The sequence below is a fragment of the Larus michahellis genome, chromosome 13 (genome assembly GCF_964199755.1).
Source record: "Larus michahellis chromosome 13, bLarMic1.1, whole genome shotgun sequence".
Lineage (NCBI taxonomy): Eukaryota > Metazoa > Chordata > Aves > Charadriiformes > Laridae > Larus > Larus michahellis.
In genome coordinates, this window is record NC_133908.1 from 15,083,077 (window position 1) to 15,109,293 (window position 26,217).

Consider the following 26,217-nt stretch of genomic DNA (forward strand, 5'->3'; position numbering starts at 1 on the left):
AAATACGTCAGATGCTACAATTTAAACTTTCATCATATCTGAAAGTATACATCTCTTTTAAAGTGTATTTTCAACATGAAAAGAGCTAAAATCACAATTATATTCCATTGCGTAATGTGTGTGAAATCAAGACCGTTTGCATAGCTTCCAAAGTGAAACTCTGGAAAACAGCGATTTCCTTGACGGAAGTATTACTTTAGGGAAGCGCTGTCACCCCCCTCCACTGCCACTGCACGGCCTGAGATAGATACACTCGAAATATTCTACAAGTATTGTCAGTATCTTTGGCTAAAAAGCCAGCTTCTGGAAAATTTCAAGTTGCAATCATTTTATAAGTCACAAGCCATTTTTCCTTAATCTTGCCAATTTTAATGAAGAAAAACCATTAGCATTTCAATGTACAAAAGTCCAATAAAACACGTTTTTTTCTTTTAAATCAGTGAATGGGTAAAGTTTGGGTTAAACTTATTCAACAGTAAAAGTCTTCCAATTTCCACTAATAGAAATTTTTTTCTGATTTGACTATAGGATAATGACAATCCAGAAATAAATAGCTATAAATACATTCATTGTTCCTATTCCAAAAATAATCACATAGGGAAGACACAAAACTGAAATTAACTTACTTGAATCTGTTTCTTTACAAATGAGATATGGGCAAGTTATAGCAGAGTGACTCGAGACAGGAGGAAAAAAAAAAAACAAGTAGGGAATAAATTGGTCCAGTATTGACATTCATGAAACATACCAGTTAGGGTAATTCTGCAGTTAATTCATCCTTTAAATGACACTACTCAGTTGATTTTTATTTGCTTCAGGTATACAGAATGAAAGCAGGTTCCTTTGAATCGTTGCTGAGGACAGGTATAGTACCCTGGAGACACTGTAACAACCCCCTTCAGTATGCATGTGCGTATATATAATTATATACAAATAATCATGCATCCACACACACATTTGTATATCAACACTGCATGTGACGGTTAAATCCATCATCATTCATCATTGGCAGCACTTGTTCCTCTGACTTGGCCTTGATAACGTAACTGTGGAGAAAGAAAATACACAATTAAGCATTAATAGTTTCCTCAAACACTAAGTTCCAAACAGGCAGTTTTATTAATCTCCACGAGAAACAGGGCAGGGCAGTCAAAACATGACCAGGACTGAGCAAATCGCACCAAAGCAATGCAAGACTTGGCAGGGAATCTTAATTTGGGCTCTGTCCTCGCTGGCGGACAGCAGCTCCCGTCTCTCATCAGCAGGATTTTAAGACTGCTTTGGCTGGGGATCCCACCTGCAGCGTTAAACCAGTCACGGCGGGAAACACCACCATTAACGTACTGGACATAAACACTCCAAAGCTTGCAACTCTTGGACAACCTGTTTCCCGCAGTAACAGTTTTAACACAATTTAGTATTTTTAAATATCTGTGTGGAACTGGATTTGAAGAACTTAACGTGCCTTGAAGGTGAGAGTCCACAGTTCCCCTATAAATTACGTGGACTGCGTCCACGTGTCACTTTGCTACTGAGTGTGTAGCAAAATGACGCTCACTAACTTTTCTGATTTGTGCCCAAAAGACTACTTGCAGGTTCAGAGTCACCCACTTTGGGTTTCTGTACTAGGTAAGCACAAAGGACCAGATTAGGTGGCCAACGCCTCAGGCACTCTGCCACCGGACTGAGCGCCTGCCCGTGCCCATCTGCGGAGGTCTCTTATGTGCCCTGGACACCAAAGGTCATCTCCAACTACTGATCACCACAAGGTTATCAAACAGGAGGGAGGTAAGACCCAGAAGTGTTATCCGGATTTAGGTCCATCCAGGCTGGGAGAGTTGTGGTTGTTCAGCCCAGAGAAGAGAAGGCTCCAGGGAGACCTTACTGTGGCCTTTCAGTCTCTGAAGGGGGCTTATAAGAAAGATGGGAACAAACTTTTTAGGAGGACCTGTTGCAATAGGACAAGGGGTAAGGTTTTTAAACTAAAAGAGGGTAAATTTAGACCAGATATCAGGAAGAAATTTTTTACAATGAGGGTGGTGAAACCCTGGCCCAGGTTTCCCAGAGGGGTGGTAGATGCCCCATCCCTGGAGGTGTTCAAGGTCAGGTTAGACGGGGCTCTGAGCAACCTGACCTTGTTGAAGATGTCCCAGCTTATTGCAGGGGGTTGGACTAGATGGCCTGTAAAGGTCCCTTCCAACCCAAACTACTCCGTAATTGTAGATGATTTCTGCCAGCAATTCCCATCCATCAGAACATTAATCCCTTTTCTCCTTTTCCATCCAGCAGTTGACTTACACAGCTTGATTTGCCTCAGAACCTACAGAGAACTCCTCTAGGCGTCAGCAGCCAAAGTGCCTCGAACGGAACCCTTCTTACGCATCTAAACGTAAAATAAAACTGTGAGCTACCACACAAAGAACCTATCGCGCTGTTGGTTAGTAAGAGAGAAGTAACGATCTACATGACCAGGACTGCTTTTCCCTGGCCAGGACCAGACCTAGCCTCAGCTACAGCTGAGGTTTTTTGGAGACGGGGTATACAGTATTTCTTTTTGGTGAGGAAGCCTGGGAACTGTACAGCAGCTGTAAATGATGCTTCTTAAGTTTTTAACAGCCCATGATGCTTCAGCATGGAGTCACACTGCTCAAAATACCCCATGTGGCATTTCTACCCTCACAAAGACGTGAGGCAGGCCAGTCACAGTGCTTTGGCAGGGTCAGAGGCTTTTCTGCTATGCACTCTATTAGCCGATACGTATTTAATGAAGCAAAGGTGCTTCTCACCTCCAGAAGTCAGACGCATAAGGCACTAAGTGAAAGATAAACGGTGAGAAGAGGATGGGCTGGGATAGAGAAACTCTGGAAGAACATTGATGAGGATTCAGAGTGTAACAAAAAAAGTAACAAAAGCAGAGATTCAAACTATAAAAATCGACTTAAGATGACGAACAGGACCAACAAAAGAACGGAAATGTGCACAGAATCCAAGGAGAAAGATTAGTTCAAAGCAGAAAGAAGAAAGAGTGTTAATGAGAAAGGGACAGCAACAGAAAGCTGTGTGTGTACGAAAATGTGATGCTGCCAATCTCACTGGGCTTGATTTCTGCACTTGTTGGGGTTTAAGCATCATAGAACTGCGTAGTGCAACACCGTCAAAAAAGCCAACTGCTTCTCCGCAGGGATGGAAGCATGAAGACATTCTTGTCATATTAAGCACCTTCTCACTAAGCACTCACTTCCCAGCGGTCCTGGCCATAAAACAAACGATTTGTGATGTACTTGGGATTCAGTGACAGTTATTGTTTAGCACAATGAATGAAGTGGTTGAATATGAAACAAATTATTTGGGATAAAATTAGCATTCCTATTTTATTTGGCAGTGATATTTTTGCCTTTAGGCTATTCTTCAATAACGCACTTCACCACAAAAACCTTGAAATTGCATCATTTATAGGTGTTTGTAGATACCCCTATTATAACAGTTAAGAAAAAACAAAATACTTTAACAGTAGGTCCCCGCTCCTCTCACATTTCACAATACACATAGAAAAGCTGTGTTAGTGTAAGTAACCAATACATTTCTCTGGTGAAAAACTGACTTTTTCAACAATACACTTAAGTTCCTGATGCTTACATCTTACACAACAAGCTATGTGAAATGAACTATTTGCACTGCTTTGCAAAACCGGAAAGTAATAAATAAATATATTTGATATTTCAGAATGAGGATAAACGTTATGCCCAGAAACATGTGATCCAGATTTTGGTTAAAGTAAGAACTAAAAAGCAGAAAGTATTTTGCAAAAAATATTTTTAAAAAGTTACTTACCAGTGAGAAATGTGAAACAGAACTTTCTCTACCAGAAGACAGACATCCACAGTGACACAAAAAGGAAAATCTCTCATGCACACAGATGCATCAAGTGCTGCTTACTGTCTCCAATACACACCTTGTACGCACTCCTCACACTGCCACCACCCTTTCTCAGAGAAATTGGATGAAATCCATTTCATTCCAAGTAAAGAACTATGGGTGTGAAAAGAGAACCCTTCTGAGAGAAGTCAGAGGAAAGCGGTTACTCTGCCTCCTTCATGGACACCTAGGAATAGGCGGCTCTAGGAATAGGCAGCTCTAGGAATAGGCTCTGGCATAAAGTAGAACTAAAGAAGAAATGCACGTGATTCGAGAGAACACCTGCCATAATAAAAAAATATCCAGATACCAATGAGAGAGCACAGTGTTTGCAGGAGTGAGTGAACATCACTCTCTCCCAAAGCACATTCTGGGAACTGCTGCCAAGGCAGACAAACCTTTCCGCTTATGTGAAAGGAAAGTTTGTTTTTACCAGCTCAGAACATCTACCTATTAACACACAGAACAGTGAAGAAACGCTTCTTCCAAACCCGAAAAACATCTCTACACAATGCAAGATGGCTCCTCGCAGTTCATAAAGTCCAAACACGGAGAGCGTAACAAGTGAGATGGAGGAGCTACAGATAGTTTTGATACTAAAAGAAAAGATGCACTTCAGAGCCACTGCCAACAGTAGGTTTAAAGCACCAGGCAATCTGTTTAAAGATGTCTGGCAGCTGAAACGAGTTAAACCATGCAAAAAAAGAGCAAGTTATAGCCGAAGACACACCGTGTCTTGAAAGAACCAAGATAAGGGAAGGGACGTGACGAGCTGAATGGGTTTGGGGCATAAAGGGAAAAATGGGAAGGAAACAACTGCAAATCCAAAGACTGCAAAGAACTTAATAAACCAGCAGGATTTAAAATGAGAAAGGTTCATGCCAAAAGTCAGTCATGCTCTGGAAAGACACGAGAGAAGGCAGCTTCCTGCCTAGCCTGTGACGTTCCTCTGCCTCTTCAAGGAACGAGTAGAGAAAGTGCCCTACGAGTGAGTTTCCTTCCAGACATCCGTCCAAAGACAGATCAGGCTGTATGTATTTGGTCCTCACAGCCACTAAAGCGTGAAAATTGATCCTGTCTGAAGCCCGTGAATTTTACTGACTTCCTTTTTGCAAGTAGATTTCTCCATTTCGGGGTGCTAGCTGGGATGAGTGGAACAGCTGTCATGTGACACACAGAATTTTGCTTGAAGATACATTTGAAGAGAAAAAGTAATCGGATCTAATGGTGATTGGAAATGAAACAAAGCAAGACACATGATGGAAAAGCAAGATGACGGCTCTAATTTGTAACTGACAAGTGGTAAGAAGGCCCTGAATGGGACTTTGTGCAATAGGTATGACACCATAAATAGAGAGGTGGTGAGGGCAGACATCCGGGATTTAGTGGATTTAGCTTACAGCCACTTCCAGCCTGACCCAACACAGTATGCAGCAGCTCGAAGAGCATGGGTTTGCACAGGAGAAGCGCTAAAGGGGCTGTAATGTTCATCAGCAGCCGCCCAAATACACACAAGGGGATGGACACGACATAACTTTCGTCAGTTCCTGAACAGAGAAATCTACAGGTAGATAGCACACAAATACCAACCTTAAAAAAAAAAAAAAGCATTCTTACCGCTTCCAGCTCCTTCTGGGTTTCATCCTCCATTCTCCTAATGTCTTCCATGGTCAGATCAATCCACTTGTCAATCCAACAGAACAACTGGCGATGAAAGTTGGTAAATATCCTTTTTTCTTGCTTTAAGAAGATAAACAAACATTAGATAATAGGCCTACATTTTACCAAACGCTGGTCAAGTGATTGCAGCTGTTCAACTTGAAAAGGGATAACCTTCAGGTGCACGCTGTTTCACATTGCTACAAGTTCAGCCCTCTCACTTTCCCATTTAAAGTCATCTCATTTCTCACGTTTTAACATGCAAAAAAATTAAAAAATTTCACTATCAAAAAAAAGTTTCAAGGAAGTTCAGCAATTCACGTTACTTTAAAATGCTGAAGGATCCTTTTAAAATCTGTTCTAGCTCCAAGACAGCACTAGACAGAACAAATGTACTTCAAAAGTTATTCTGCCACCACCAGTGAAACACCATTGCTGGTAGATCAAGACACAAATGGTTGTACTTGCTGAAGAAATGAACAGAAATTGCTGGACTGCAAGCAACAGGAAGCTTCATCACTGTTTCTCCTCAAAAAACCCCACGTCACCAGAGAACCACCTGCCTCCCTACCTGCCCCCCTCCCCGGCAACCTCCCAGCAAGGAAGCAGCACTTGCCTTTTGTATAAAGTTTTCGACTTTGTTCTGCAGTCCCCACCATTTAAATTTGATAGTCACCAACTTGTAAGCACACATTTTTGGACACTCTTCATCAGTTGCTAGCTCTTTCTGTTTATGGATAAGAGACAGGAATTTTTTTTTTTTAATTTAATTAAGTCAAATTAATTTCTTATACTTATCAGAAAGTATAATTCTAAGTATTATAATTATAAATTATATTATTAATTTATTGTAAAGTCATCACATTAAAATTAGTATAATTATAAATATTATTAAGAATTATAACAACACCTAGAACTCAAGTATTAGTAAATACTTAGCACTGTACTCTGAACACAGGGTAATAGGGATTAACAAACAATCGCTTTAAATCTGCGAGACAATTCCATCCACACTGCAGACATACACTATAAATCTTAGTCTTAACATGGATTTCATTTTCATGATTTCCGCTGTAATACACTTTCCGACGCTTTGAAAGGACAATGACGCCTGATGACAATAACCAGCACCACGGTAGTTTTTCCTGTGGGGTCTATTGCGCAAAGGCAGTTACAACTGAGTGGTACCGAGTTGCCAGTACAACGCTGGAAAACACGCGCCCCAGAAGAGGTTCAGATAACAAGCAGCACGTTACCAAAGCAGGTAACAAACCACCCCTCGCTTTGCCGCTCCGGAAGGCGTGAAGCTCGCTGCAGTTCCGCTCTGCCCGTGCCGACCCCAGCACGCTCTCCCCTCGCCGCTCCCTCACCTCCCCCTCCTGCCGGCAATGCCAGCAGGGTACGGCTTTACCCGGGTGTAGAGGTATTCCTAGGAACACACTTTCTAAGAAATTTCTAGTTGTGGGGCATAATTTAAATAGTTATTTTTCCATAATGAATTGCAGACCTTCTGACTGCTTCCATGGGAAAAATAGGGAGAGAACGTCTTTATCATCAATGGCAACGTGTGGCCATCAGACCAACTCGAGCTCCACTTCAAAGCCTGCTTGGAAGCAGCTCCAGCTCAAGGACCTCACACAGCAGAAGAATCCCCACAAGAATGAACTGAGGGAAATGTGCCCGGCAACAGGACAAGGGGTAACGGGCACAAACTTGACCATAGGAAGTTCCACCTAAACACGAGGAGGAACTTCTTTACCCTGAGGGTGGCAGAGCCCTGGCACAGGCTGCCCAGAGAGGTGGGGGGGTCTCCGTCTCTGGAGACATCCCAAAGCCGCCTGGACGCGTTCCTGTGCCACCTGCTCTGGCAGGGGGCTGGACTGGGTGATCTCTGAAGGTCCCTTCCAACCCCTGCCAGTCTGGGATTCTGGGATTCTGTGAAATTCAGGAGACATCCACCACCATTTCCTACAATTCCTAGTTTTCTGGAATTGTTCCTACAGTTCCTACATCCAAACAATTTTGAAGTGCCTGTAACACCATACAGAGAGATTTTCCTACAATTCCTGCAGTCAAATTTACGTAATACAAAAGACCATATCACCTTTTTAGTTTAACAAAGCATGTTAGGTTACTCCAAGCCTTGTAAAAGAGGAAGAAAAAAATAAGGAAGAAAAAAAAAGCCAAAAAGGAAGCTGATAGTCGCTTAAAAAACCCCCAAACCTCTGTATGCTTGTCTTGAATAACAAGCAATTACTGTAAGAAGTCCACAGATTTTTATTCTTCGTATCAGCTGCAATAAACTCCTAAGTAGAAATACTGTAGAGCATCTTTAAGCTAGATTTCTTTTAACCATGAAATGGACAACTCCTGTTGGTCAGGCACACAGTGAAAAAATTTGCTGCGAGATTTATCTAACACATAAAAGTCTTGGCAAATAATGCATATTTATTTAACACAGAATTTTTATCACATATCCTCATCACCAGAGAGCACTTAAATGAAAACCAATTATCCTCAGAAGACTGACATTCTATTCACAAGCAAAAAACACAGTGCTGCTGCTGTCTGGCGTTTCAAACAGCAAAGTCTATGTCCAGGCATTAGTAAAAGGACACAACTAAACGGAACATACAAATTCAGTGCCGTCAGTTCCAGGCATTCAAAGTTCTTCTCCTCATTTTACAGCTGTTTTTTTTTAAAAAACAAACTGTAACTCCCCACTTTCTTTGGGTCACACAGGCCCGAAAAGGCCATTCCTGCATCAGGCTCCTGCTTCCTTCCTGAGGAGGAAGGGGACGGCAGGATGCACATTTTCAGCACAGTTTACAAAAATAATCACTGTGACAATTTTGCCGTGCTAGCAAGAATACTTAGCCCAGGTAGAAAGAATATTACAATAATGGGAGTTTGAATACATGCCTCCCCTTATCGTCATCTCAAAACACACAATATACTCATTTTTCCATGAGATTCCAGCAAATGCTTGGGCCCAGGACAAACCTGAGAGTCAGACCAAAGGTCTACCTGGCTCAGTATTTTGACAGCAGCCAATGGCAGAAACCTATGAAAAAAATATAAAACCCAAGGAAAAAAATAATTGATAATTCACTTAGAAACTCTTACTAATCTCCAGCTACTTACAAGCTCAGAAACTTTCTGAAGCAGAACTATTTTCTGTCTTTGGACACACAAAGGGAAGAACCGGGACTGCGGATATGCACAGATCGCAGAATGACCGCATTGCTGAGGTTGGAAGGGCCCTTCTCTGACCAGCGGGTGCAGGAGCCCTGCTCAAGAAGGGTCACCTACAGCTGGTTGCCAGCACTGCGTCCAGTCAGGCTTTGAGTATCTCCGTGGATAGAGAACTCCACAACCTCTCTGGGCAACCTGTTCCAGTGTTTGGCCACCCTCATAGTAAACAAGCGTTTTCTGGTGTTCAGATGAAATTTCACATTATTTTTCTGTCTGTACAATGACTGTCCCAAGATGAACTTTCATCATGTTGCAAAGACGACATTAGGAACAGCTATAGCAGCACCAATTACGTCAGTGGTATACACTGACTGCACCCTCAGCTCTCGTTAAGACAAAATGAAGTATGTGGAGCACCCGAGAGGTGGCTTTGCAAGCTTTTCTTCTGGTAATGCAGCTTAATGGCAGTGAAGCATCAGCTATAGTAGCCCACGGTCGTATTACGGCTCCCTGTATTGCCATACTGTTTCCCATCCTTTCACAAAAACCTGGTTCCCTATTTTTTCCCCTAGGTTAATTGCCGGGCAGCACTAAAACCCCTGTACCAGCACACAGGGAAGCAGAGGAGTGAATGGTCCCCTGGAATGACAGCCTCTGTCCACGGTGAGACAAGAGACACCTCAAGTCCTCGAAGTCAGGCTGCTTTGAGTTATGACCTCAGGCCAGCTGAGAAGGAGTGTGGTAGTGGGAAATGGGGACAATGTGTACTACAATGTATGTAGTGTAGTAAAATATTACAAAAAAAATACTACAGTGTACGTAGTGGGAAATGGGGACAATGCTCTGTCAGACATGGTGGTCACTTATTTGTCATGTACAGTTATACCCCAGCAGGCTGATGACTTCCATGGAATTCACCATAGTGCATATTCAGATGTCAATCTTGAGTAAGGATAATATTCATCCAATTTAATTTGCAAAGCTTTGTATGGCTTTAGTAGTGATAGTAAAAAAGTAGCAGAGAGTACCTTTGCTTATTAACACATTTGGAATTTTAACTGAATACAAAAAACCCAAGTACTACTGAATTTCTACCCTTTGTTTTAAGACTAACACTGCTAGTCTCTAATGAATTGTGAATTTTTCTTTTGTTGATAAAGACTTCATAAGGTTGTAACAGCAGTTCTTAGTACCTTCCAGTTTGGCCCCAGAGGTCCTCGCTTCGTCTTAACCGACTGGAATAACGCAGGATCTTCATCAGCTTTGTAGTCCTATAATATAAAAAAACCCACGAGAGTCAGAAAAAACCCAGATTCAACATCGCACTGCATTAAGCTTCTGTTCAAGACTACCGAATTGATTCTCTGGAGTGGTGTGGAGCAGGATGGGTGGAGTTAGTCTGACTTGAGTTTGTGTTGAATACTCCATCCCAGCCGCTCATTCACTGCGTGTCACCAGGGGGGCTCATCAGCTGTTTATACTACGATTGCATGCCAGGGCTCCCTTCCCGGTCAGAATTCTCTTGTGCTGCGCACTACGCAACGTAAGCTCTATCCTACTGGCCTTGTAAACTTTTGAGGGGACGAGAAAGCAATAATATGAGAAAGCAATACCATAGAAACTTGTGTGCTAACATTTTCCAAGCTGTAACGTATGTCCACTCCTGAGAAGGCAGAACAGAAAGGAAGAAGATGTAAGAGCGCTAACTTGCAGAATTAGAAATGGCACAATCTCAGTCCGTGAGCCATCCCCAGGCTAAGCAGAGGGCACAGGCAGCAGTCTGAGAGGCACTGCTTCACCCCAGACACCACTGCTCACCACAGCGGGGTAAAAAGCTAATATAAATAGACTTGAAAATGACAAATGCTTCTGACTAGGGAGTTACCTAATTTTACTGACGAGGGGTATGAAAATGATTATTTGATAAAGATGCTACTTTGGAAATTAGGAAAGGGTCAAAAACTCTGACTTCAGTACCTGAGAACAGGTAAGGTTTACACAACATCAGCCCAAGAACACCATTCTACCCACTGCCGCAACAGGGACGCGTTTCTGGGGCCTAAAACATTTTTTGCCAAACTGTTCACTAGACGGACAGATAAACTGCGGTTCTGACTCCTTACTAAAGCTACAGTAGCACATCCTCATGAAGAGCAGGATGTAATTTGGACTCTTATCTTGACAACGGCACACTCTGCAGAGATTTCTCTACGTAACTGTCAACAGAGAAAGGTTACACCAGACACCAGAGCTCATCAGCCCTGGGTTTGCCACGGAAGCCCCGATACAGAGAATGCAGCAAACCAACCACTTTGTTTTAATGCCAACCTTCTCAAATTAAGTGCAACCTGTATTGTTAAAACAGGAGAATAAAACACAATTTATTAGTCAATGCTATACTTTAGGAAAGGCAGTACGGGGAATTAGACTATTGTGAACAATTTTCTGACCCACGAACCAATCTGGGCTGCAATAACATGCAGAGGCACCACAATGTGTAAAGAGACAGAAAGCAGATATATAGTTATATAGTTACATACATCTATTTACTATTTCTGTATCATAATTGTTATGTTTATATTATTTGTCATGCCTTCTGGTTCCAATTAGACAACACTGAACGTAATTGCTGCCTAATTGGCCCTTCCTACGGCTGTTCCACTCAGGAAGCGCAGGGAGTGAACAGCAGAGTGGAGGTTTTCACTTTCCTTCGCACCCTGCGTTGATCGCTACTGGAAAAAGCACACTGTTCTGGTCCAGTCTGAAAACGTCAATGCCAGTGAGAAAAATCCACAGGAGACTGGATGAATCACTCTGCATAAGGTTATGAAGTGCACATATTTTGACCAGGTCACACTACCTGTAACTAGACTGTACCTTGGTGCTGGCTTGTAAGACCTAGGACAAAAACACCTTCAAAGACCAAAACCTCTTCAGTCTAAACTTGTTGTCAAAGTAATTGCCATCGCTCTTTACAGTCCTGTAGTATCCAAGCAACTGGAACAGACAGGAAGAGTCAACATACTCCGAGAAGCTTACACGGGACTAATAGATGCCTCACGGCACTAGCAAGATAGACGGGGTTCAACACGCACCAAAGATGAAACGCCTCAACTCATTACAAGTTGCCATAAGGCACTGTCAAAAATCTGCAATAAAATAGCTCCAAGCATGCTTATAAATATAGAAATTTAACTGATCTATTTTCCTTTGTAAGTACTACAACGTGAAATCTACATAAAATATTAATTAAAAAAATCCCAAACTTAAGAAGTCCGCACCCTTGCTTGAAGAAAGCTAAACAAACTTCAGAAAGCAAGGCTTTTTCTCCACCAGAAGACAGCTGCCACAATCAATGTAATGCAGAAGTACAAATGGTCTTGCCACAAGACTAAAGTGAAATATACTTGGTGATTTCTACATTTGCATTGCAACCTCGTTCCCGAAAAAATAAAATAAAAAAGAAACAAAGCAAAAATAACAACAAGCATCACTATTTCCAAGTAACAGACTGTTTATCCAAAATCCTCCAGAATTTTAATATTAAAAACCGCATTCACTAACAAAACCTGTGGTATCTCATACCACAAGTACGTCATACCTGTATGTTCTGCCATATACCACACGAGCTTGTAGAAACGCACTGTAGGAAGCAAATTTTCAAATACACGATGATGAGGAAACTTGCGAAGGTAAGAACTTTGCTTACATATGCAATCTTTATTTGGCATTTGAACTCCCCTACACATGCAACTTTGATCTGTCTGTTTTACGCTGTGGAATCAGTTGACTGGATTCCATAGAGACACCCAGGTCGATGCGACAGGATGTCACCTGCCATCCTACCTCTCACTGCACAGGGACATCGGTAAAAAGCAACTCTGCTCTTGCGTTTAAGCACCCACATAAAAGCACAGCTGGAAAAACTGGGAAAAAAAACCCCCAAACATTACCTACAAGTAAAATGCAGGAGTGAAAACAAAAATTCAAGGAAAAACAGATAAGTCATGGAGAAGTTTTCTATGCTAGAGCCCACATACAGAGCTTTGACCCAAGACCGTTCAGGACTCAGTTAAACCAAGCCCTGTTAAGGACAGTAAAAAACACCCGCTGTCTAGATGAACGTCTAGATGGACAAGAGAGCATTGTAGGAACTCTTCTCAATCCACAAACCCTACCAACATGCAAGGAAAAAGACTGGACCAGAGCCAAAGTACAAATAAACAACAGTTCTTTGCAGAGTTTAAGGAAAATATCTCTGCAGCAAGAGCTTAACTCCTGACAGCAACAAGTCCTTCTTAGGAAGAAAAACAGGCGGCTGCTGGAACAAATATTACAGCTAAAAAACCCTGAAGCCCTCTTGAAAGCTAGACAGGCAAAACATGATTATGCAGCAGCATAACAATATAGAGGAGCTAAAAAACATTTCAAAGAAATATACAAATATCGTTTCATAGGCAGTTTCAGCTCAAAATCTCAATATAATATGCAGGAATGCAACAAACTATTATAAAGAATTATTTAGAGAGACCGTGAACCACATACAATAAAGTAATAATGGCAACAAACACAGAATCCAGGTGCTCCTTTACAATTCTCGTTCTCATTTATAAGACCTGCTAAAAGTAATAACAGCTCTGCTGATAGCTCATAGTTCACTCGACCAAGTAGTATAAAACTTGAAAGCGTATATACAGGACAGAATGGTTTTAAGAAAACTTTCCGAACCTAACATAAAAATGATACAAGTCTGATGTCTTATCTGCAAATTCATGCAAAAAGCTTCCTGAACACAGAGTGGCATAAGACTAACTAGGCAGGTGAACACAATTTCTGCCTTTTCAACGCAATATTGCATTAGTTTTTTAAACAGGAGAACATACATGCTGTGTGTTATTTAGGAGAAAACGCGCACAAAGCTGAGTGTGGAAGGAAACGCATACTAGCGCTTTTCTCCAACCGGGTCCGTAGCTCTGTGGATATAAAGTGTCTGTGGATACTCAATTCGCAGCACAGTAAAACATCAAAATCAAGATGATCAAAGCATGTCATATCCCCAGCTCACCGCGTGATTCCCGAGTCTCATAACTGAAACTATCACCAGCACCCCTGTGCACTTAACTCACAGCCAAGTAAAGCATCCACGTATTTTGGATAGGTCCAGCTAAATGGCTTTTAATAACAAACACCTTACAGCCATTCCCATCTCCTGAAGAGTCCTGCAGCTACAGGACAGCGTTCAGGTGAACTATTCCCTGAAATCACCTTTGAAAGAACGCCAAGGTTCAAACAAAAAATGAAATCAGCCTTGTTAAACTAGCACAGACATACACTGTGTTGTGCTACGAACTAGAAGTTAAAGGTCGTGTAAGACCGTCTGGAAAATACGAAGATTTATAAGCACCCAGGACAATATGAAAAAAGCCTTAGTTAGGGGTTGGAAAACAGAAAGAGGGGAGGAAAACACTAGTAAGCTAGAAATAAGTTCTATTTATACAACATCGGTTGTTCCATGGGATGTGCAGTTTAAGATACGTACATAAACCAGCAAGCCGCAGGCACTTCTGAAGGAATTAAGCACAACTCCAAGTATGTACAAGTATTTTCTACATGAGTAAACGTCATCCCAATAGGAAGAAAGGCCATTTCTATAAGCAGGCTGAAGATGGGAGAAAGTAACAGGGCCACCTAAGAGTCACCTGGGCAAACACTTAATCCTTCGCATCTTTATTCTAAAGAAGTGCTGCTGGAGGTTGAACGTTCATCTAGTCAAACTCAGGCGTTCAGACAAACCAAAAAAAGTCAGGTCTGTAGCAGTCAGTCTGTTTTCCGCATGTCTCTGGACACTGGCACCTCAAAGAGCCCTGGTGACCAGGGACACGTCCATAGCGGCACTTTCAGGGGGTGTTACCAATAAAACGCACGATGATACTGAGCTTCTGGACTATTAATACAGACTTTTTAGATGCCTGTCATATGATAAATTAAGTCCAAAATGTGAGGGATCCAACCATCGGAAAAACAGCTCTTTTACTCAAGAATCTTTTAACGCTCTTTTACAGACTACCAAAGAAGAGCATTTCCTATATTCCATTATTTGTATTCTAACTGTAGAACACAGGATTGTAGTTACTGCACAGCACAGAAAGCCTGTATCTCTAGTACTTAATGCATGCATTAATTAATTTGACTGTATTTCTAGAACTTTGTTTCAAGTAATATAACGAAGATCCAGTACGACTTAGAAGATGACTTTTAATTTCTTTATTGCACAAAAATAGCTACAAACCTGATTTCAATTTCTTTGTTTGCACTCCACTCTACTTTCTTACAAATTGTTTCCAAAAATGTAGCCTCTTCTGATGTTAATTGAGTGTTCACTTCTGCTTACTCTTTAAAAAGTTTTACTCTCCTGGGAAGTGATTTTTATATACAAATCATATAAGGCTACATGGATTGTATGCTGGAGATGATTAAGAGAGGGCAGGGTTAAATTTATATCTAAAGCAAGCCACAGATGTCAGCCAAATCATTTCTATACATACTTAAATGAGCATGAGTTAGCATATGCATGCCATTAGTATCTTGAAGAAATTTACTATTTTTATATTTATGCTGATTGCGGTGCTGAAACTAGAGTAACTGCCACACTGCAACGGGTTGGACATGGTTCATTCACTGCATTTTTGAATATTTGAAAACTTCTATCAAAAATTGCTGGATCTTATAAATGTAGTTCCATTCTTTCAGTCATACTTTTATCCAAGATGGTACATTTGGGTTGCTTTTCCAGGCAAAACTACGATGAGAAAATAAATGTACAAACAAAACTTTACTTTAAAAGGCAACAACGCACATGATTCCAGAAACTACCTGACAGAGTGAACTAGTGCCTGCTCTAACATCGCCCATCAAAGACGACAGAACTGCAGGAAACGAACCTCTGGACAAACAGAACACATGGAAAACAGCTACTGCTTTCAGAGGGGACATTTACTTTCCAAAAGCAGCTCCTTCCCTGAAGGCAAAAAGCAATCACATAGATCAGGGCAATTCTGTTACTGTGATGTAGCTGAACCTCCAAAAAAATAAATTCCTAAAGTTCCATTACCTAAACTTCATAAAGATATTAGCATAAATGGAAAAATCTTTCTCACGGAGTCATAAGCAGTAAAGACAGAGAAAACAGAGGCCAGAAACTGCAAATTTTCCTAACAGAAGAGACTGCAAGTGTGGATCGCAGAGAATTTCTGCTAATTTCTGCTAAGGGAGCAAATGAGTGGAGTGGAAAGGGCCCCAGCCTACAGGTAACTCCCAGTTATCAACGTTTGCATGGAAGTTTGAGTACAAGGTCAGTTTGTTTAATATAAAGTCAGGACTTTGCAAAACTGAATTTCTGGGAAATGAAATGAAGATTTGAATCACACGGTGAAAATTAGTTCCAGGTATTCCTACACAATGCTGGGCTATACTGTGAGTTTGAATTTGAAAATATTTGCTCAAAATATTTGCTAAAAAAGCAAATGGTGTTAGAAGTTACTACAAAAAGAAAGAGAATGTAGAAACATCAGAAAAGACTTACAACTGTGAATTAAACCACTCTGCACTCACAGTTTTGATACTCTGTAGGTCAGATACACAAAAGAAAAAAAAAAAAAAAGAGGATAATGTACTGAAAACAGTTCCAAGGGTTTCCACATATAAAATGCCTTCCACATGAGGATGGACTTAAAGATAAACACTCTACAGAATTCATGATGCCATAAAGGTCAAAAGTATAAATGGGTTCAAAAATGGATTAGATGTGCTCATGGGCATGCCAGTGGCTAATAAACACAGCAGGCCAGAGAGAACCACTGGCTCTGGAAGTCCTTTAAATCCAGATTGATCTTTCAGAGATAGGTGTCCCCCAGCTTCCAGTATTCTACACTTCCCCAAGTTTCTTATCATTCTACAAATATCTGCTCCTGGCCACTACCAGGACACTGGGTCAGATGGATCTTTGTCCTGAGCCAAAACGGTAACTTGTAGCACACCATCATCTGTCAGCCTTCGGTACAAAGGAGACGGGCGACACCAAAGGCAGCCCACGGGATCCAGGAGTGCAAGAGGGCCCACAGCAAAGCCGTGCTGTTCACTAAGAGTACTTCAAACAGAATAAATACCGAAGTTCAACACACAGTAATAAGCACAACCCTTTGTTTACACATACTGTGATCAAGCAAGCACTCTGACAGATGACAGCATTGTAGTGGCCTGCCACAATTCCAGGCATGGAATAGGGAATGCACAACATACATCTTCCTGCCAGCTCTGCTCTAAGGTCATATGGAATGTCTGAAAGAACAAGGGGCAGCAAAACGATTCCTCGCTGCATTAAAATAGGCAAGACGTTTTATTTGGTTTCCACGGAGGTTCTCCAAACAAAGTATTTTCACACATGTAAACCCACAGATCATCTGTTAAACACCAGTTAAGCACCAGTGCAGGTTATACACCTACATTGATAACACAAATGGAAAATTATAAGCAGAAACCTTTCCCCTTCTTTCTATACTTTCCTGCAAAGGAGTCCTCTCCCCACAGTGCAGGATATCCAAGTATTTATTTTCAGAAAGTAACAAATAGTATAAAGAACACCTCCTTGCACAAAACAATCAAATGCATTGTGTAAACACAAAGTGGTAAGTATCATATTAGTGTATGCTATTTTCCTACTATCCAAAACTAAATGCTTACACATCGAACAGTCCAGCTGTTACAACTGAACGAACCAGACAACAGCCCCAGTAGATAGACGTGTAGAAAGCAACAGCAGTAGTAACAAGTAAGACAGGCCCATAAGTAAGTACGGTGAAGCTGCCCTCTAAAATTGCATAAATCAGCATCTAAAATCAACATATCCTGCCTTCTTATTCAGATCAATCATACACACTATAAAAAATTGGACATGAGCCGGCAATGTGCGCTGGCAGCCCAGAAACTCCCTGGCCCCTGGGCTGCATCGCCAGCAGCGTGGGCAGCAGGGCGAGGGGGGGATCCTGCCCCTCTGCTCCGCTCTGTGAGACCCCCCTGTGGTGCTGCCTCCAGCACTGGGGCACCAACAGCAGAAGGACACGGAGCTGTTGGAGCGGGGCCAGAGGAGGCCCCAGAGATGCTGGGAGGGCTGGAGCCCCTCTGCTGTGGGGACAGGCTGAGAGAGCTGGGGGGGTTCAGCATGGAGAAGAGAAGGCTCCGAGGAGACCTCACTGCAGCCTTTCTATATATAAAGAGGGCTTATAAGAAAAATGGAGAAAGACTTTTTATCAAGGTCTATAGTGACAGGACAAGAGGCAACACCTTTAAACTGAGAGAGGGCAGATTTAGATTGGATCTCAGGAAGAAATTTTTCACTCTGAGGGCGGTGAGCCCCTGGCCCAGGTTGCCCAGAGAAGCTGTGGCTGCCCCATCCCTGGAGGGGTTCAAGGCCAGGTTGGACGGGGCTTGGAGCAACCTGGAGGTGTCCAGGCCCAGGGCAGGGGGGTGGGACAGGATGATCTTTAAGGTCCCTTCCAACCCAAACACATGACTATGAGCTGGTTAACAAAAAATTGACAATAGGTGGGAAAAGAATGGGAACTATTACAAGTATTAAGTGTTGTCCTGTCAGCAAAATCTCAACATGGCAGATAAATCTTCACTAGACATCCCTTCATGTATTTATTTCAGTGGAATTGACACAATCATATTCACTGTCTTTTCTGCGCAAAGTGCTATTGAAAAGGCAAGCTGAAAGCGTGTGCGCCCAGCACTTAACTTTGCCACACTCGCTACTTCTTTTAGCTGTCTTCTTCCATCATATGTGTAAGCAAGCTAACGCACTCCACGTAACCCTTCCAAACCCACACTCTCCTTCCAAATTTACACCCATTCATACAAATTCACTGAGTAACCACGTGCTCTTACTAATAACAACAATTTGTAACCAAGAATAGCAGCAGGAGCACAGGCGTAGCTTGGTGGAGACACTGTGCTCTGTCATGCAGGACAGCAGGGATAGATTCCTGCACTTGGTCTCACACTTCAAGATGAGCACCTAAATGCCTGCTTGACCAAAACAATTATCTACAATTAAAAGTAAAAACTACACCTGTGCCAAAAGTCTGTTGCCCTTCATGTCTTAGTTGTGCAACTAGAGACAAATTCAATAGACTGATGTTGTAAATGCATTTACTAAGTGTGCAACTTTAGAATTAATGATTCTATTCAAGATGATTTTCATTTATCTATTGGGTAAAATCCATACCATTTTAATTTATTCACAATTAACACCAAGCATCAATGGAATTAGCCGCATGCTACATCCATATCCCAACAGCAGAGCATTTACTTACTCCTGGTTCTACTTGAGTTCTATCCGCAATGTCAATATGAACAACTTCAACACTCTTCCATGTGTTTGGATCTAAATTGTGCACCTGCAGAAAGAGAAAAAGGAATGATTTCCATGCTGTCATCTTACACAGTGGGGCACTGTATGCAGTATGTATGTGTGCCGTGGATTTTTTTCTGGACTTCATAAAGACAGTGTTCTCAAAGCCCATCCTTTCTTCCTCTGCCTTTCTAAAAGGGAATAATCTCCAGTTACATTTTAATTCACTCACTAACCAATTTTAAACCAGCACAAAATCCTCAGTTCTTGTGCATTCAGGAAACCTGGGTTTAAAATTAAGCTGTATTCTTCTGTCACATTCACCACTGCTAATGAAATCAACCTCTAATTAGAAACATTACCCATGCAGTAACCTGCAAGAGCTCTTTGATAAAGAAAGAAACCGCACAAATCCCGAAGTGCGGATATGGCAGGTTTCAATAACTTGACTACATCTAGTAGGTTCCCTAAATCATAGGGCTGCCTTTAATACGGACCAGATGGAGTGTGTGTGGCATGAAGGTATATAAAGGTCTGACGATGTGATCAGCTTCACACCCGCACTCTGTTGGCCATACCTGAACTTACACTTATGGCAAGCAGAGCTGCCCAAGAAACAACTCTCCTCTGCAGCACATCCAGTGCTACAGCCCATGCACGCGCTGAAAATACACTGACAACTATTTCTTTGTGGATGGTTTACACATATGTTTGTCAGTATAGATAAAAAAAACCTCCTGAAGAGACCTGTGAACCAAATCAACTGTCTTGGCAGGAAAACGAGAGTATCGCCAGCCTGGAAAATTTACAGAAGCAGCTTCAATACAGAACTCTACAGAAGTGCACAAAGATAAGCTCCAATAGCCCCATGAAACCTGTTTTCAAACAAACTTGTCAGTCTAAGCAGCACTAAGGTAAAAGAACATGAAATTAAAAAGAACTTACTGAAAATTTGCTTAAATAGTTGAGTGAGAGTCAAGCATCTGCATTGACCTCAACATAAAAAAGAAAAACCTGTTCTTGTTCTTGCCTCTCGTTTGGTTAGACAGCTTGACCACCTTAGAAGGATTTGAATAATGCTTTTTTTGTTTTACATTACTTACTAGTAGAGCTTTGACTTTATGCACTAATTATCCACCATTCCCAGGCACAGAATACTTTATCTGGATGACTATGTGTTGAAAATATTACTAGTGCTTGGTATCCAAATCCCAACTCACGTTCTCTGATGTTCCCAAGTCTGGTTTATGCCAGGTCTCAATTTTTATGAAGAAGTCATCTTTCATATATTCATTCTGTAAGTACAAAAATCAAAAAGCATGAGTCTGATTACACCTCTGCTTAAAGTTTGGATAAATTATGTTTATATAGAAGTCACTACTAAGCCTTGACTAACAACATATTACATATACGTTATAAAAGAGCCCCCTAACTACACACAGAAATAGGTACAATGAAATAACTAGCATCTAAACCCTTCTTAATGATTTCTTTCTCACACATCTTAAATAAAAAACAAAAAACCCAAACCCCCACCTCTGATGATCCATTTAGATTCTCAGTTAACCCATTTTAACTGAGGCAGGATTTCACTTTACGGAAATGGGATTTCAGACAGTCAGGGACTGATTTTATTTCATTGCTTTTCCTGCATTCAAGAGTGGAGAAACCTCCGATTTGGCTTTTTTTCTTTTTTAGCCTCATGTCTTACCAGAACAGACATTATGCAGCTACAATGGTAAGTAAAGGCATAAAAGAAGATGTAAAAAATGAAAGCATTTCTCTGACAAATTACACTTCTTTCTAATTATAGCCAAGTCCAGACAAATAAAGTAACAAGGAGCTCTATGCCAGCTACCCTGGCAAGGCTTAAGTAAAAGGCTGGAGCTTGCTTGCTAGAGTCCGAGTCAATTGTAGCGGTAATAACAGACAAAACGTATTTCAAAAAACCCAACATAGGACTGATAGTAATTCAAATACTCACCGTCACAACTGGTCATTGGAAACACACACAATGAAAAAGAAACACAAAGTGTTGTTAGATACAATCGTTTCTGAAAAGTCTCGCAAATAATGATAGCTTCACAGTATAAGAAACATTCAAAATTAGTCTAACAGGATTTGTGTGCAATCAGAGTGCAGCAGACTTTGACTTGCCAGTCTTAACCTTAGAAGTTCGTTAAAAGATACCTCAAACTATTCAACAGAGACACAAAAGAAACAGAGCCTACTCTACAAACGTATGCAATTAGAAGCATTAAAATAAAGCAGTCACCTTATTCTAACAGACTATGAAGAATTAAATTCTTTTCAAACAGGCTTTCTTCTAGACCTTAAGAGAATCACCTCTTCAGTCTCATCCTAGGGACACTGGACACTAAGACTCTGTAGGACCCACTAAACTGCCCCACTGAGGTTGCTCTTCAGAAGCTCTCCTTTTCAGAAGGGATCTCACAAATGCAACATTAAAACTTGAAATGTATTTTTTCCACTTGATGGCAGCCCCTTTTTCTAAACCATTTACAACCATTCCTCAACTGAGCACTGACAGCAAAACACGCAACGGGAGACCTACTTGTTCTACAGTAGGGATATGCGTTCCAAGCCTTCTCGTGGAAGACCAGGGAGCCTTCTGGAGCAAACATCCTTACAAACCCAGGAACTTTACTGTGAAAAACAAACATCGACAACATTTTTTAAATTTATCCCAGTTGAAATTCCTCATTCATTTCATCCACTCTAACAAGAAAGGCACATTCTGCTTAAGCACTTTAAAGCTTATGATGTACGAATCATCCACGGTTAAATATGCAGGAACTCCAACAGTGTTACTGGTCACAAAATAATTAAGAAAAAAAAATGGGGAAGGTAATAATAAGACAAATTAAGAGCGAGCTAGAAATAATTTTGGAGTCACTATGATCAGGATGAAAGCTGTGTTTTGTTTTCTCTTCAAGAACAGCAGAGGCAACTGTTGAGGGAGAGCGCTACCCATGAGCTCTCACTTCCAACTCTCTAACAAAACTGCGTGTTCATCAGCAAGCAAGCCTGTAACCTGTATCAATGTTCTTCTCACCTCTTTAAATGATAGATTTTGTGAGTATATTGTCCCTTCTCACCATCCTTTTCATAAGGCTCGTTTTTTAAGACTTGAATTCCTTCACCACCTCCTGTTTCATTTTTGCTAGCTTCTGCCACAGAATAAAGTTGCCCAACTTGATACTGAAAAGTGAAAAGAAGAAAAATTTCAATATTAAAGTTAGCCAAAACTTTTAATGCATAAAAAAATTTAGCTATTTCCAGTGAAAAATTGTTAGTACAAACAAAATTATCGGGAAAGTAGAATACTCCATATAAAAGTACTTAGTAAAATATGACAATCTGCTGGCAAAATGTATCTGTAGTTGCCAAGCATATATAATCAGCTTGCTGCTCATTAATGCAACACTTTGGTATTGCATATGGCACAGCAAATATGTTTTTCTTCATTTTTCTCATCCTAAAAGTAAATTTTCCTTAATTGTATAAAAGAAATAGAATTTTTAGTTTACAGATTTTGAAATTACTGATTGCCAGCCCTGAGCCGCCCAAATTCATCCTTTTAACGAATTAGATACTGCCCTCACAGGACCCATAAAACGCAAACTGTAGAAGAGAGAAGCGTAACATTTTCCCTCGGAAGTGTCCTCAGACACCTTACAGTGACTTTCATTTAAATGTATCTCAGTGCCATTTAAATTGCTGGCTTCAGATCTTGGAAGATGATTCCCACCTTTCCCTTTAGGAAAAGTCCTGGAGCCACTTAACGCCTTGGTCAGCAGGAAAATTCTGCTCTAGTGCAGAATTGCACAACTTTCTTTTCTCGCTTGTAAGCCGCGGAGTGGCTCAGAAACAATGACAGGTTCTTTGCCTGCAGACATTTACCTCCTCTGAAATTCACCGATCTGCAAGAGGTTAACTCTGCTCGGCTGCTGGCTTACACATGTGGAAACTTCTGTGTGGCAGCCAGGTGGGCACACAGCACAGGCAACATCTGGAGCCAGGCCAGGCAGATTTAACTAAGATGCTAACATCTTCCCACCCATCACCCCAAAACAAAAGCAGGTAGGATGAGGACGTACCTCTTGCACTGAGCAAGGTAAAACCACTCGGCTGAAAGAGGAAAAGAGCAAATTCAATAAAAACAATAATCAGGCTTCACCTGCAGATAACAGGCGTAAACTGTAACAAAGACATTCAAGAAGGGTCAAAATGGGTTAATTCAAGTTTTCTTTTTAGAAATGCTCTGTGGCAGTAAGGCCGCACGGATATAATGCAAGAAACCCAAGTAAAATTCAATGACAGATACGTTACAAAATGGGAAAATAGGGGTTAAGAACGTCAGAAGCTGAACAGAAGAGCCAGGAAATCTAGGATCTACGTCCAGCTCTGCCATAACTTTGTAGTGTGCTGAATTTGTTTAAAGGCATGAACTTCTTTCTTGTGTTACACAGTAAGCAGTCCCGTCTGTACAATTTGAAAGTACAAATGCACAGGCCCTCACAGACTAAAAATGAATTTTGGTAATTACAGCAGTTATGAATCATTTAAAAAGCAACCACAGCTCATATCCTGTTTAGGTGGCAGAAGCAAGTGTGTTTTAGGCAAAGAGTTCAGTTCTAATACAATACGCTGTACAGTTAACAGCAACAACAGGGGATGCAGAAGCTGATTTTTCACAGCAACAGTACACTGCACAGACAGTATTTTCCAGTTTCACCTTACATAATAAAACGGACAAAGACAATGCAAATCATTATTGTCGCAAAACAACATCACAGAACAACTGCATTGTTCCTTGGGCTTTTAAGTGATGTCACCTTCTTTACCGACAACGTTATGGCCATTAATATTCAATGCGGCACAATCACCCTGAAAGCACAAACATAAATTAAGCCTGTCCACTGTTCTAGAAAGGAGGTAAGTTATAGTTCACTGATTCAACTCTTGCCACCCCCTGCTGCGTCCACACTTTGTGAACAGTGAGTTTGATGGTTTTGTTTAGGTACTACTATGAAAATGACTCCAGCAGCTTGAGTGCCTTACACCCCCCTGCACGGCAGAAAACGCGGCAACCTTGAGAAGACAGAAATGCTCATCCCTGCGGATCAAATTCAGTCTTGCAATTTCCATGCAACTTCTTCGTTATCCCTTACCAGATAAAGATTTTTCTATTTTAGTCTACTACGTGCCTCACTGAAATAGTTTAAACTGTGAAACCTTCAGAGAGAAACTTTGAAAAATATAATCAGCCTCAAATGTTGGCAAGTATCAGGCTGAAAGCAGAGCTCGCATCCAAACACAGAATGGACAAATGGCAATCAAAATAAAATTCTCATAAGGAGCCCTATGATATCCCATTTTACCTGATAAAAAAAATCCTTACACTGTTTTTAAAGTTGGCTAGCAAGACCAATAGAGACAGAAGACTTGTCTTGGCATTAGCAGATGCTGACTCAATACCTAGAGAGGACACTTTGTGGCCTGCAAGGCAGCATAAGACACTTTTGGGCAAGTTCAGCTTTAGTGTTTAATGGGACAATGTGTAAAACAGGAGTATAATCAGGAAAACACAGCAAATGTACAGGCACCTGGAAAGATGAGAAATTAAAAGGAAAAAATTGTAAGGAGCAGGTTATTATGAACTTACGAATGATGACAGACAAACAATGTGATAACTCAAAAGAGCTAAGGAGCAAAGAAATCTGGTGAGAACTTAGAAATAAGGACACAGCCCACTGTTGCCTTGTAGGAAAGGCAAGAAAGAGAGACAGTTTCTCCTACAAGGCCTGGTGTAAGCTCTTGCCAAAACGCAAGAGCGCGACACTTGGTTCTGTGTGCCACGCTGCCACATACAGCACTGGTACCTCAGTCCTGTCAGCTTGCACCTACTCTCTGAAGTTTAGGTAAGTCTTTGAAGCCTCCTTAGAATACTGTTTGGAAACTAACAAACATGTTTGCTATGATCTATTATTTTGAACCTACACATCACCTTTACCATCACAGTAGAGATTATCTATTACTAGACTTTCAGGTAATTTAAAACCATAGGGGTGGGAGGGAGGAACAAACCAGATAGTGGTTTGCTGGCAGAAGACCTTAAGGGAAAGATCTACCCAGCGACATGCAGCTCCCAGTACCGTAACTGATAACGACAGAGCGATGCGCTCCAGGACTGTCACCATTGCCACTCGAGTTCCTTTCTAAGCAGGACGGGGTGCTCATTCAAAAGCACACGAGATACCACAAAGCCTGCCAGCATTACAGGGACACATCAACACCGCCGCCTTGGTAAAACATTAGCCCCGAAGGAATGAGTTTGAGAAACTCGTTGTGTGGGGACACAACTCACTTGCTCCGGGGCAGGGATTAGAGCCAGGATCACCCCGACTGCACGCACACACTCGGGGGGGGGGGGTGGTGGTGGTGTGTGTGAAGTCGATGTTACAGTTGCGTGGTGCCAAGCAGCTACTAAAGGCTTTGTCAGGGGACACGGAACCACCAGCGCACGGAAACGGCAGAGAAGCACAAAGCAGACCCGCGCCCCGGGCCGGCAGCGCTCCCGGCCCCGCGCCCAGCCGCTCCGTGAGCCCCGCGGCGGGGAAGCGGCGGCGGCAGCAGGGTCCCGGGCCGGCCCGGATGGATGCGGCGTCCCGGGGCACGACCGCCACCCCCACTCGACCGTCGGACACCGCGGTCCCTTGAGGCCCCGCCAGCAAGAAAGGAGCGGCCAAAGCGGCGCGGCCCCGCAGCTGGGCCGAGGCGGCGGCCCGCGCGCTGCCAGGGGAGGCCCAGCGGGGCGCGGGCCGGGGCGGGCCCTGCCCCACACCGGCGGCGTCCGGGCCCGGCACACAGCAGTACGACAGGCGGCCACCACACCGGTGCGTGCGCCGCGTCCGCGCCGCCCCCCACCCGGCCGCGGCCGCCGCCACCCCCGACTCACAATTCCTTGATGAGCACCATCTTCCCCTCACAGGCCAGCACTGCGCAGGCGCCGC

At 42.1% G+C, this 26,217-nt stretch overlaps 1 protein-coding gene across 1 annotated transcript; it reads right to left on the reverse strand.

The window, feature by feature from the left end:
* Positions 1-346: 346 nt before the first annotated feature.
* On the reverse strand, positions 347-26,217 carry PITPNB (phosphatidylinositol transfer protein beta). The gene is made up of 11 exons (XM_074607071.1): positions 26,163-26,217; positions 23,302-23,332; positions 22,257-22,402; positions 21,756-21,847; positions 21,165-21,172; positions 20,401-20,475; positions 19,143-19,226; positions 9,963-10,040; positions 6,191-6,301; positions 5,533-5,655; positions 347-1,046 (listed from the first exon to the last, which is right to left on the reverse strand). The coding sequence occupies exons 1-11, from the start codon at positions 26,180-26,182 to the stop codon at positions 996-998; spliced, it is 819 nt and encodes a 272-aa protein (XP_074463172.1). The 5' UTR covers positions 26,183-26,217; the 3' UTR covers positions 347-995.